Source organism: Schistocerca cancellata, chromosome 4, assembly GCF_023864275.1.
Source record: "Schistocerca cancellata isolate TAMUIC-IGC-003103 chromosome 4, iqSchCanc2.1, whole genome shotgun sequence".
Taxonomy (NCBI): domain Eukaryota; kingdom Metazoa; phylum Arthropoda; class Insecta; order Orthoptera; family Acrididae; genus Schistocerca; species Schistocerca cancellata.
Window position 1 is genome coordinate 824,398,871 of NC_064629.1, and position 14,253 is coordinate 824,413,123.

Sequence of the window (14,253 nt, forward strand, 5' to 3'; positions counted from 1 at the left end):
ATAATATGACTGTTGTTGCCCGAAAATGCAGTATTTAGCAGCGTGAGCAACACCAAAATTGTTATTAAAGTTTGACCTTTGTTCTGGTAGGGTTGTTAGAAGTTACAGAACTTGATAATGGGACTTGATTATAGGAATTGACACAGGATTCATCAACCGACCACGGCATAGCAGCCCGGATAATTATAATGGACATACTTTTTTATAGTTCTGTAGTGAATGAAGTAACGCTGCCACCTTCTTACAGACTTCAGTTGTTTGTTTAGTATAGTGTAATGATGGTCCAGAATTAGCCCCAAGTTCTTTGCAGAAGGAAAGTTCCCTGAACTGAGGGACAGTTATAAGTCTTTTGTGAGAGGCTACATTAATTGCGCTGTAGATGGATCAGGTAAACAGTTGAGCATACAAACGTGGATATGTGCATGCACATGCCACGACGACCTCTAATCGACAACAGAACGTACCTCTCCTTGACATGCAATGTGGCTTCCGTCCCGAGTGCTCCTAAAACGCTCACCTCTTTGAACCAGTGAATGATTTCAGGCTCTGTCCTGCGCCACTTGCATGAGCTACTCTGGATTTTAATGAGATGTGTATTGCTGTTACAGGGAGAGGTTGCGACGTAGTACCTGACCCGACGAGTGGATCGTGGCAGCTGAGTATGGGTGGCGCAGTGGCGACGCTGGTGTGTGACCCCGGCTACACGCTCAGCTCCAGCGCCTCGTCTCAGATCTACTGCAATGGGCGCGTCTGGAGGCCGCGCACGCTAAGTCCCACGTGCAGAGGTTCTTCTGCTAACTTACCTCTTTATACTAATCCTTTCATTTTTATGTAGTCTTCCAACAGCCTGCTATCAACGTTACACAATGATTCACGTGTCATCGTTCTGTTACATAACTAACAGTGGAATCTGCAAGGTTTCAAATTATTTTTCGTTTACAGAGTTTTCTCACATATGTAGGTAATGCAGTGGATTCCCTAACTTTCAGAGGTTTTCCTCAATCCAGGCTAAGCAACTACACTACTGGCCATTAAAATTATACCATGAAGAAATACAGATGATAAACGGGTATTCATTGGACAAATATACTATATTAGAACTGACATTACATTTTCACGCAATTTGGGTCCATAGATCCTGAGGAATCAGTACCCAGAACAACCACCTCTGGTCGTAATAACGGCCTTGATACGCCTGGGCATTGAGTCAAACAGAGCTTGGATGGCGTGTACAGGTACAGCTGCCCATGCAACTTCAACACCATACCACAGTTCATCAAGAGTAGTGAGTGGCGTATTGTGACGAGCCAGTTGCTCCGCCACCATTGACCAGACTTTTTCAATTGGTGAGAGGTCTGGAGAATGTGCTGGCCAGGGCAGCAGTCGAACATTTTCTGTATCCAGAAAGGCCCGTACAGGACCTGCAAGATGCGGTCTAGCATTATCCTGCTGAAATGTAGTGTTTCGTAGAGATCGAATGGATGGTAGAGCCACGGTGCGTAACTCATCTGAAATGTAAAGTCCGCAGTCCAAAGTACCTTCAGTCCGAACAAGAGGTGACCGAGACGTGTAACCAATGGCATCCCATACCACCACGCCGGGTGATACGCCAGTATTGCAATGAGGAACACACGCTTCCAATGTGCGTTCTCCACGATGTCGCCAAACACGTATGCGACCATCATGATGCTGTAAACAGAACCTGGATTCATCCGAAAAAACGACGTTTTGCCATTCGTGCACCCAAGTTCGTCGTTGAGTACACCATCGCAGGCGCTTCTGTCTGTGATGCAGTGTCAAGGGTAACCGCAGCCATGGTCTCCGAGCTGATAGTCCATGCTGCTGCAAACGTCGTCGAACTGTTCGTGCAGATGGTTGTTGTCTTGCAAACGTCCCCTTCTGTTGATTCAGGGATCGAGACGTTGCTGCACGATCCGTTACAACCATGCGGATAAGATGCCTGTCATCTCGACTGTTAGTAATACGAGGCCGCTGGGATCCAGAACGGCATTTAGTATTACCCTCCTGAATCCACCCATTCCATATTCTGCTAACAGTCATTGGATCTCGACCAACGCGAGCAGCAATGTAGCGATACGATAAACTGCAATCTCGATAGGCTACAATCCGACCATTACCTAAGTCGGAAACGCGATGGTACGCATTTCTCCTCCTCACACAAGGCATCACAACAACGTTTCACTAGGCAACGCCGGTCAACTGCTGTTTGTGTATGAGAAATCTGTTGGAAACTTTCCTCATGTCAGTATGTTGTAGGTGTCGCCACCGGCGCCAACCTTGCGTGAATGCTCTGAAAAGCTATTCATTTGCAAATCACAGCATCTTCTTCCTGTCGGTTAAATTTCGCGTCCGTAGCACATCTTCGTTGTGTAGCAATTTTAATGGCCAGTAGTGCACATTTTTCACTTTGAAAGGTTCAATAAAAGTGGGAATACCGGGAAAGCAATGCTTATGGAATCAAGAAATACTGCTACAACTTGTAACCTACTTACGTATTGGTAGAGCAAGCTCCCGATTAACCGGATGCGAATCATCCAGCTTGTGGATTATCCATGCACAGTTTAACAAACTTAAAAAAAAGCAACTAAAAAGGAGCTGAAAATATTATGTTATAATTAGAATGAATACTTTTATTTATAATGAATATTTCCTTTTGTGAAAACGTAGATGATGAAAATACCCACAAGTAGTTAAATGACGATACCTATGTACCGGTGCTTGAGCAGCTAAGTGACCTGTAGAGTAACTGGTTATTGCGCACGTCGGGGCACTGACATGTGTTGATTTGTGGTTAGAAAATGCAGAACGAAGCCGTTTGACAAATACGATTTTCTGACGCACCGGTAAATGATGACCATAATCAAGAAAAAAGTGAATAAGGAACAAAAACAGAAAAAAATTGGACGATTATTTCACGATAGTGAACTGAAAGGTGCTGATACGAACTATAGTATGTTGTAATTGCCATTTTGTAAACAAGTTCTCAGTTTTCGGTGAGTAACGTCTAAGTAACGCAGATGGTTTATTAAATATACACTCCTGGAAATGGAAAAAAGAACACATTGACACCGGTGTGTCAGACCCACCATACTTGTTCCGGACACTGCGAGAGGGCTGTACAAGCAATGATCACACGCACGGCACAGCGGACACACCAGGAACCGCGGTGTTGGCCGTCGAATGGCGCTAGCTGCGCAGCATTTGTGCACCGCCGCCGTCAGTGTCAGCCAGTTTGCCGTGGCATACGGAGCTCCATCGCAGTCTTTAACACTGGTAGCATGCCGCGACAGCGTGGACGTGAACCGTATGTGCAGTTGACGGACTTTGAGAGAAGGCGTATAGTGGGGATGCGGTAGGCCGGGTGGACGTACCGCCGAATTGCTCAACACGTGGGGCGTGAGGTCTCCACAGTACATCGATGTTGTCGCCAGTGGTCGGCGGAAGGTGCACGTGCCCGTCGACCTGGGACCGGACCGCAGCGACGCACGGATGCACGCCAAGACCGTAGGATCCTACGCAGTGCCGTAGGGGACCGCACCGCCACTTCCCAGCAAATTAGGGACACTGTTGCTCCTGAGGTATTGGAGAGGACCATTCGCAACCGTCTCCATGAAGCTGGGCTACGGTCCCGCACACCGTTAGGCCGTCTTCCGCTCACGCCCCAACATCGTGCAGCCCGCCTCCAGTGATGTCGCGACAGGCGTGAATGGAGGGACGAATAGAGACGTGTCGTCTTCAGCGATGAGAGTCGCTTCTGCCTTGGTACCAATGATGGTCGTATGCGTGTTTGGCACCGTGGAGGTGAGCGCCACAATCAGCACTGCATACGACCGAGGCACAAAGGGCCAACACCCGGCATCATGGTGTGGGGAGCGATCTCCTACACTGGCCGTACACCACTGGTGATCGTCGAGGGGACACTGAATAGTGCACGGTACATCCAAACCGTCATCGAACCCATCGTTCTACCATTCCTAGACCGGCAAGGGAACTTGCTGTTCCAACAGGACAATGCACGTCCGCATGTATCCCGTGCCACCCAACGTGCTCTAGAAGGTGTAAGTCAACTACCCTGGCCAGCAAGATCTCCGGATCTGTCCCCCATTGAGCATGTTTGGGACTGGATGAAGCGTCGTCTCACGCGGTCTGCACGTCCAGCACGAACGCTGGTCCAACTGAGGCGCCAGGAGGAAATGGCATGGCAAGCCGTTCCACAGGACTACATCCAGCATCTCTACGATCGTCTCCATGGGGGAATAGCAGCCTGCATTGCTGCGAAAGGTGGATATACACTGTACTAGTGCCGACATTGTGCATGCTCTGTTGCCTGTGTCTATGTGCCTGTGGTTCTGTCAGTGTGATCATGTGATGTATCTGACCCCAGGAATGTGTCAATAAAGTTTCCCCTTCCTGGGACAATGAATTCACGGTGTTCTTATTTCAATTTCCAGGAGTGTATGAAATAGCAGTTTACAGGAAACACGTGTGTATTTTGAATTATCTCTGTTTTTAGGTTTTTTGCGCGGTCTTGGGTCGACATTAACTAGGACAATCGGCAGCTTGCTGCATTTCGAACATGTTATTGAAGCTCCCATATCTTATCGAAAATTGACTGATCGGTATCGTTCAAATTTCATAAGAATTGAGGACTCTGCAAGCAAGCAATTATTCGCTATATACGAACGACGAAGTTTGTAACAAAAGACACGTATCTGTTACGTGTGTGAAATTTTCTTATCGAACTGGAAGTCAAGTAGTCTCATTTATCGAGGTCAGGACTTGAGAATCGTCAAAATCTTATCACTTATAGAGATTTTTGGGTGAAAAATGTCAGGATATGAGGATTAGGCTCATTTATAGAGTTTCCTCACTTATCCACGTTCGACTGTATACCTTACACTATTAACATTCGACTGTCTAGAAAGCTCATAAACAGCCAGCTCTGGGGTATCGAATTTTAGACCGAATCGTTTACTCTGATTAGTCAAATTTTTATTTGTGTATCAGATTCATGAATCATATTGAGAAATTCAGATATTAGCTCACGATTGTTGATATTTATCGAGAAAAAGTTACTGTTCGTATTAAAAGATGACTTTTTCTTCTCGGGACTCTGCCTAGCAAACTGTATTGTGTTTAAATTTTTTTACAGTGGTGCTAATAATCTGTACACAAGGTAGTTTCATAGCTTTCGTCGCAATTCGACCAATTAGAAATAACGATGAATCCTTTTTAAAAGTTGCAAAGCAACAAAATGTCTTGAACGTTTGTTACTGAGTGTCAGGAGCTACCAAATGATATATTCAAAACCATAGTATCACGAAAGAAGAGTTTACTGAAAGGAAAACACAAGCCGAATTAGTAAAAGACCTTATCCCCACAGTCATTTGGTTATGGCATTTTTACGTTTTCATTGAAATTAAAGAGAATAACGTAACCAGTAATTATTACTAATGTTAGTAACATCTGTTTCAGTACCTTGACCCCTGAGAATAGACTGGATGTATGAGAACCATTTTAGTTACAATTGATCCTCGCACCACAGAAATCTTACAACAGTTACCGAGTTTCGTATGTATACACTCTTCTTTAGATCCGTGGTAGCTTAAGTTGCAACGTAAACTGTTAAAGGCCAAGTGTCTTAGAAAAATGCTTCTTCAGTGTCACATTTCTTACATCTACAAAGTAGTTTACTGATATATTTAACGAATATTATGGTACTGTCGTCAAGTAGAAAAAAACCTTTTACATTTAGGAAAAATGCAGTCACAATTAAAAAAATCATATAATTGTGGTCTAATTATAAATATCTACTGAAGTGTTGCCAAGGAAACACCTACGGTAACATGACTCACACATGTAACTACAGTCACTGCAAATTACTCTGAGAAAATACAAGAAATATTACAATGCAGTGTTTGAGAGATAAATGACTGTTTCATGTGTATTCATAACATAATTTAACATTAAAATATTTCCTGGGGGGCTTGTTTTGCAGCACAAGTTTTACGCTACACATCGTCAAACACACAGTATTTTACTACGTTTCAACAATATTTTATGATCAGATTCACATGTTTCTGATAGACTGTAATCTCTGTGATATCAATTATGATGAGTGTATTGTTTATACAAATGTTATCATTTTTTGTTCCATGCTAAGCCCTGATTCATTCGCCGAAATCCTCCTGCGATTTTGAAAGTGAAGATATCTGCGGCTGGTCGCAGGATTCGGTTACCGATTTTCTTTGGATAAGAAATAACTACTCTACACCTTCTGGGCATCTTAACACTGGTCCGTCTTTTGACCACACATATGGATCTGGATTTGGAGGTAAATATAAAATATCATTAAACTATATGTTTGGTGGAAGCGAATTCCACTGACAACATTTCGTATATCAACCGAAACTTTGGGGTACATGTTTCGCCACAAGATATCATAGTCTCCAGTGATTCATTAATAAGTATTTTGAGAACTTCTGTTTCTTTAGTAAATTCAGAGGCAATTACTTTTTGCTAGGTGAAAACTTAAACTCACGGTTTTTAGGGCAATGAACAATGAATCCGTATCTAACTTCAGTTCCTTTCTATAAACATATTTTGTAAGAAGTGTATTTCAAAAAGAAAATTAGCAAATCACATTAATTGTAATGAAAGTTAATTTAATTTTTCATTATGAATAAATGAGTAATTGAAGTATAAACACAGTAACACCTGTTTATTGCATAGGCATTACGTGCAGACTGGGTTATATTCCTTTCTCTTTTCGCCTTAAACCATCTAATAAAACTTTCTCTCCAATGAATTGCCTGTTCTATGTCTCAGTGAATTACCATCAGTAGTCTGCCATCATATCAGTATTTCAGCAGCTTGGATGTCTTGATGAAAACAACCTCATCAAACAGCCAACCTACGTGAACTTTTCCAGCGTGTTTGCTACAACAGAAATATAACATAAGTCCTTTTCTATTTGTCCAGAATTTTGTACCAGCCTCCTCGAATGGTATCTAAGCCTCCCTATAATACACTAAAGTTTCGTTCGATGTTGGGCTGGGACATCATTTTTCGAATATTAGATCCAACAAACTCCTATTTCACCTTTGATACATGACAACACTTCTCTCAGAGATACTTGAACCATTTTTTCATCTTTGGACTAGTCTTTAATATCCTATTTCATTGTTCCCAACTTAGCATGGTAACACAATTTTCTTCTGATCCATGGAGCTCTTGTGCAAAAAAGGAAGAACCAAAGAGCTTGACATAGATGTTGCGATAAGTTACGATATAGACTAACCAAGCAACCACTACCATCGATATTTCAACTTAATGTTATTAATAATTAAAACAGTATATATATAGCGGACATCAAAGACCACGTTAAATAACACACATTGCTAAAATCGTTATTTGTATTCCTTTCGTTAGCTTAACTTCTTTCCTCTGTTCATGACCCGCTCATATTCAGTGTAGAACTGTTCAAAGCTATCGCTGAGCAACATACATAATGGCCAGCCTGAGATGAAGCCCCGATCAAACCCAGACCGTTCAAGATGCTTTCTCATCTCTCTCGACAATTCGTCCATAAATTACAGTCAGCTGTCAAGTATCTTAAAAATCTGTTTTCTCAGCCTATTCCCGTCCATTCTAGACATATGTCAGAAAAATTTTGTTCATTTTTTTTATTTTTAGATTTACTGAAACTGGTAAGATTGAAGCTATCAAGTCCATTATGACATGTAACGAGGTATTCTACATATTTTATATGTCATATATTACGATAAGCATGTTATAAGTAACATAGTATACAGGGTGATTCAGAAAGAATGACTACATTTCAGTTGTTTGTTACAGACACACCATGAAAGAAAAAAACACATTGCGGATGTCACTGGATAGAGAAAGGTTCACAATTTTATGTTCGCTCAGATACTATACCATATACTCAACATGAACACCATGCGTTGCTCGAGAAACATCGAAACAGTGGTCCATTTCATTCCACACAAGAATCAACAGGTCCCTGTTTATTGAATAGACAGCTTCCGTGGTAGCTCCACAGAAAAAATCATCGCAGGGTCGGAGGTCTCATGCTCTGGGAGGCCAAAGACAATGAACAAGATCCTATTGCCCACCTCTTCCAATCCAACGTTGAAGGATGCAGTTGTTAAGATGACGCTGCACCTCAGGGTGGAAGAGAGGGAGGCACCGTCATACAGAAAAATTTAATAATTGGAATCTTCGTGAGGTTGAGGAAACAACAAATGTTGCAGCTGTTGCTGTCACACTTTCCTTCGCAAAAAAGTCCATAAACTCTGTGAACAGAAACGGCACAAAACACATTCAGTCTCGGTGGACCTTTTTCATGTTCGGTGACGACGCCAGAATTTTGTGACCCCAAACTTCTTACGTTATGGTGGTTTAATTTACTCGATAGATGAATCGTCGATTCGTCGGAACAGATGAGTCGTTCGGAGAAACTGTTCTCTGCCATATTCTGAGAAACTGAAATGCGAAATTTGTACCTTCTGTTCTGGTCGCCGAGACGTGATTGCTGCAGAAACTGCAACTTGTAATGCTTCATAGGCAGGCGTCGTTTCGAACACACCACAGCGTTGTTTGAAAAAGCTGAAGTTCCTAACTTGCCTTTCTTGTGGATATTCGAGGACTGGTCCCAAGAATTTTGTATGCCAGTCATATATCTGCTTGTGCAGAAGTGGCGTTTTGCTGAATCGATGGTGAAATGCACGTTACTTGAAAAATGGATTGACTTCGCGCAAATTCCAACACAGCAAATTATTTTTACGGGATACGTACTCGAAACTGCGAATATGAACCACCTTCAGCTGTATACTGGAGTTGGGTATTTAAAACTCTAGTACATAGGGCGCGCACTATCTCTGACGCAGTGAGTCTACCCCAGGAATTGGAACATCTGAGAAATGTATTTCGAAAAAGTGGGTAATCAGAGTGGCAGATTCAATGTGCTCTCCGCCCAACCACTACAGCACAACCTGTGGAGATGGATGAAATCACGAAGGAGGCGGTAGGCACTGTGTTTATTCCATATACAGGCGCACTTCCATATACAGGCGCACTCTCGGGGAAAATCGCCCGCATTTTGAAGAAACACCGGGTCGGAACTGTGTTTTGTCCTCCGAATAAAACTCGTGCACAGGTGGGGATCGCCAAAGATGACCTCGGTTTGAGGAAGGCCGGCGTGTACCAGATTCGGTGTCAATGTGGCAAGTCGTATATTGGTCAGACGATGCGTGCCGTCGAGGATCGATGCCGTGAACACCAGAGGCACACTCGACTGATTTATCCGAGCAAGTTGGCGGTCGCTAAACATTGTTTGTCGGAAAATCACGCTATGGAGTATGAACGCACGATGATTCTGGTACAGACGTCGGGATACTGGGACAGCGTTGTTAGAGAGGCCATCGAAATACGCACCAATGACGACCTCATAAACCGTGACTGTGGCTATAACCTTAGCAAGGCTTGGGAACCAGCGATTGGGTTAATCAAGAGTAAATAGAGCAAACGTATAGTTGTGACGACCACGGCGGACAGAGCCATCACACCGACGTCATCTCAGACGTCGTCGCAATCTGTTCCACCGCGCGAACGTGGAGCGGGGATGCGGGCGGCGGAGGGAGCGCGCCGCGGGCGGAGGGTATTTAGATCGGCCGCCGCTGCGACCGAACCTAGTTCCCTCTGAGCAGCCATAGCGTTCGGATCTCCGTGCCGTCACGTTCACATGAGCTCAGTCCGTCAGTTCACCTGATGATGGCGACATGTATGATCGCCGAAATATTGTGCCCGTTGGACGCTGTAGACTGGCAGTACACCCGTGGATATTTTGTTTCTCAAATACGCCGGGAGAAACTCAAGAATCACATCACGTACAGTAGCGACTAAGGATAAAGTCTCGTACTAAGAATACTTTCTGGACGGATGTGGTTATACAATCAAATGTTTCTGTATCCTCGTGAAATGTCCGGTAAAAACTCAAAATAAGCAGACCGAATCTCCCTAACTCCCAGGCACAGTAATGTTGTGGTCACTAATAAAATAATATCTCTTGTGGTGTAGTTTCCATGTTGCTACAAACAAAGAACAGTGGAGCTATGTCATAACTTTGAACCATCCCCTACCCATTAATAAGAGCAATGTGTGTCGATTTTTCATAGTTTCTCCGTAATAAACAAAAGATGGTTAAAATGGCTCTGAGCACTATGCTACTTAACACCTGAGGTCATCAGTCCCCTAGAACTTAGAACTACTTAAACCCAACTAACCTAAGGACATTACACACATCCATGCCCAAGGCAGGATACGAACCTGCGACCATAGCGGTCGCGCGGTTCCAGACTGAAGCGCCTAGAACCGCTCGGCCACAATGGCCGGCCGCAATAAACAACTGAAATTTGTTCTTTCTTTTGAATCGCCCAGTATATCATACCAAATATAGAAATTATAATAGTGCAGATAAAATGCGCTGTTTACGTTCTTTCGTGTAAATTATGCGCTGCGTACTGTTGACGTGTTCTGATATTGGTTGCTTCTAATGATACACGAGCGGTATAACTGCGCTCAGTCAAAACGTAGCACGGTTCCTGAACTGTAGTTGGTACACGTGCAGCAGATACAACAGACATACTTTCTGCTAACCCATTCTTGTACAGAAAAGTAATCGATATGAACAAAATGAAAATCAAACTGTTGTTTTATGGTCGAATACTGCAGATGTGCGTGCAGGAGACACAACGGTACCAGGAGACAACGGTATCTTAGCTTTTAATATAGTCTTCTACAGGTAAGCGTAGGAAATGAAAATAAAATAAAAATTTTGTTGTAAAACCTAGTAACTAAGGTAGGAGAACAAACATAAATCTCCAAATGCTATTGAAATATAATTTTACAGACACGTGTGCTAAAAGTTTATAATCAATACGTAGAGCGTTACGGGGTGAGATACTGCATAATAAGCGTACACAATACCATTAATCCATATGTAAGAGGTGGACACCTAGCTCTTCTGCACACAATTTTGCCTCTCAACCGGAAATGTTTTTCCTAATTTTACATTTTTAAGACGAAACCAGATTTCCTTGACAAGATTCCAGGAGGTGATTCGTTTCCCTGTGAAATGAATGTTTGTATACTCCTTCACCCAACTGTAAGGCTTTCGCAGGGTGGTTATTTCTCTTTTAACGTTGTAATTTTCTAAGAACTTTCTCTTCACTAAACACTTATCGTAGTCGTCGACACACTTATTCCTAAGTCATTTCTTGGTTGGTATCACAGTTTTCTGTCCAGTTCCTCTGGCTTTCTCAACATCGTTCACAACGTTACACACTGGTCATACACTCCTTCCTGCTGCTGCTGCTGCTACTCTCTCCGTAGCGCTCTCTAACTGTATAAGCAAACTTTCCCGTTTTTCTTCTCGACAGAACTGAACTACATTATTTACCAACATTTTTCCATCTGAACGTACTCTTCGCAATGATTATCCATTTCAGCAGATGCTAAAAATACAAAGCAGTAGCAACGCACCACGACTACACTGAGATGACAAAGGTCATGGAATAGGGATGTGCACATGTACAGATGGCGGTAGTATCGGGTACACAAAGTATAAAAGAACAATGCGTTGGCGGCGGTGTCATTTGTACTTAGGTGATTCATGTGAAAAGGTGTCCAACATGACTATGGCCGCACGACCTGGAATAACAGTCTGCATGCGGAATGGTAGTTGGAGCTAGACGCATGGTACATTCCATTTCGGAAATCGGTAGGGAATTCAATATTCCGAGACCCACAGTGTCAAGAATGTGCCGAGAATACCAAAATTTCTGGCATTACCTCTCACCATGGACAACTCGGTGGCCGACGGCCTTCACTTAACGACGGAGAGCAGCGGCGTTTGCGTCGAATTGTCAAAGCTAACAGACAAGCAACACTGCGCGAAATAGCCGCAAAAATCAAAGTGTAACTTACTACGAACGTATCTGTTAGGATAGTCCAGCGAAATTTGTCCTTCATAGAGTATGGCAGCAGATGAGTGCCTTTGCTAATTGCACAACATCGCCTTTATTGCCTCTCCTGGCCTCGTGACCATATCGGTTGGCCCATAGACGACTGGAATACCGTGACCTGGTCAGACGAGTCCCGATTTCAGTTGGTATGAGCTGATTGTAGGGTTCGAGTGTGGTGCAGATCCCACGAAGTCATGGATCCAGGTTGACTTCAAGGCACAGTACAAGCTGGTGGTGGCTCCATAGTCGTATGGGCTGCATTTAAATGGAATGGTCTGGGTCTTCTGGGCCAGTTGAGTCGATCATTGACTGGAAATGGTTATATTTGACTACCTGGATACCATTTGCAGCCATTCATGGATGTCATGTTCCCAAACAAGTCACCGGTTCAAATGGTTCAAATGGCTCTGAGCACTATGGGACTCAACTGCTGTGGTCATCAGTCCCCTAGAACTTAGAACTACTTAAACCTAACTAGCTTAAGGACATCACACACACCCATGCCCGAGGCAGGATTCGAACCTGCGACCGTAGCAGCAGCGCGGCTCCGGACTGGAGCGCTTAGAACCGCACGACCACCGCGGCCGGCCAAGTCACCGGGCCACAAAAGTTTGCAGTTGGTTTGAAGGACATTCTGGACAATTCGAGCGAATTATTTAGCCACCCAGATCGCCTGACATCACTCCCATCGAACATTTGTGGGAGATAATCGAGAGGTCAGTTCGTGTGTACTGCACGGGCAACACTTTCCCAATTATGAACGGCAATAGAGACAGCTAGGCTGAATATTTATGCAGGGGAATTCAATGAGTTGTTGAGTCCGTCCTGCATCGAGTTGTTGCTCTAAGCTGAGAGAAAGGATGTCCGACACGAAGGTAGGAGGTATCTGATGACTTTTGTCACCTCATTGTGTAACGTGACTGCACACTGCGGAGCCACGTGCGTTAGTCATGTATTGTCGACTATTATCGGATGTCTTAGGTACCGTTTGTACGTAAACAAACTTTTGATCGGCGTTCTATCTGCGTAAATTTTAAAATGATGAGGTTATACGATGATAAATACAAATTATGGGAAGGTAGGTTTAAACTATGAGTGCTCGCAGCAATGGAGACAAGAGAAATACTAGGAAGAGTTAGAGAGAAAGAGGGACGCAATAACACAAAATTAATGAAAATAAGGGTAAAGAAATTGGCGTGACTGATAGAGAAAAGGAGAGAGAAAGAAGGGTCTGGGTGCAAATAGGAGCATTGGCTTTACTGTCTGGCAGAAAGAAAAAATGGCCAAATACGTTAATTTGTGGAGAAAAGCTATGAGGGTGACACAAGGAAGCGCCTCAGATTTTTCTTAAAACAACAGGGTAATGTGCTCAGAGTGCATAATTGCTTGCTGCAGAGGCTGACTGCACCAACAGAAGGGTTTGTAAGTGCAGCTGCTTTACAGATAGGCGCCGCTAGGATACTAGCTAAGAGAGATTCTGTGTTTCGATTATGATGAGATGACAGATATTTAATCTCTCAGGTGAAGTACTGGTGTACTTGAGCACTGAGGAGCTGATGAAGAAAACAGGGTGTATGGTAGTGAAATATATTTTTTGGCCACAACCAAGCTACTGGGCGTATGAAGCACTGGCATGGTCATGCAATTAATATCCCCGCCAGCAGAAGAAATCAATCGTGGTTACAGCTCATGAGGTCAGAGCACCACCAGAGGCGCGGAACATCAGTTGCGTGGGCTGCGCTTTTGACAGCAAAGGACTAGCAAGGAGCTGCAACTCAGAATGAAATTTTCACTTCGCAGCAGAATCTGCGCTGACATGAAACTTCTGGACAGATTAAAACTGTGTCTCGAGCCGAGTCTCGAACTCGGTACCTTTACTTTTTACGGGTAAGTGCTCTGCGGACTTTTTCAAACGTAAAACATAAATAAGTATACATTCTCAACATCATTCCTTTTTTTTTTTTTTGTAGACGTAAATAAGTATACCATTTCATCATCAGCAGCAACCTAACTTTTTTTTGTTTTCTTTAATCGGAGAGCACATGAGGAAGAAAACAAATAGGATGCAGATACAGAGCTACACGTGAATAAGATAAACATGTGTAAGGAAAAACAATTAGAAGATAAAGAGAAAAGAGAAGTGAAAGAAATTAGGAATACTTGCTGCACCATGTTCCACTTTGGC

General features: G+C 43.4%; 1 protein-coding gene across 2 annotated transcripts in view; it reads left to right on the forward strand.

Annotated features, from left to right (window-relative positions):
- Window positions 1-14,253, forward strand: part of LOC126184859 (MAM and LDL-receptor class A domain-containing protein 1-like) — a 1,134,981-nt gene that overhangs the window by 713,986 nt on the left and 406,742 nt on the right. For both annotated transcript variants that reach the window (XM_049927473.1, XM_049927474.1), the window contains exons 3-4: window positions 609-785; window positions 6,185-6,355. In XM_049927473.1, coding sequence (XP_049783430.1) covers window positions 609-785; window positions 6,185-6,355 — 348 coding nt within the window. The remainder of the gene's footprint in view (window positions 1-608; window positions 786-6,184; window positions 6,356-14,253) is intronic.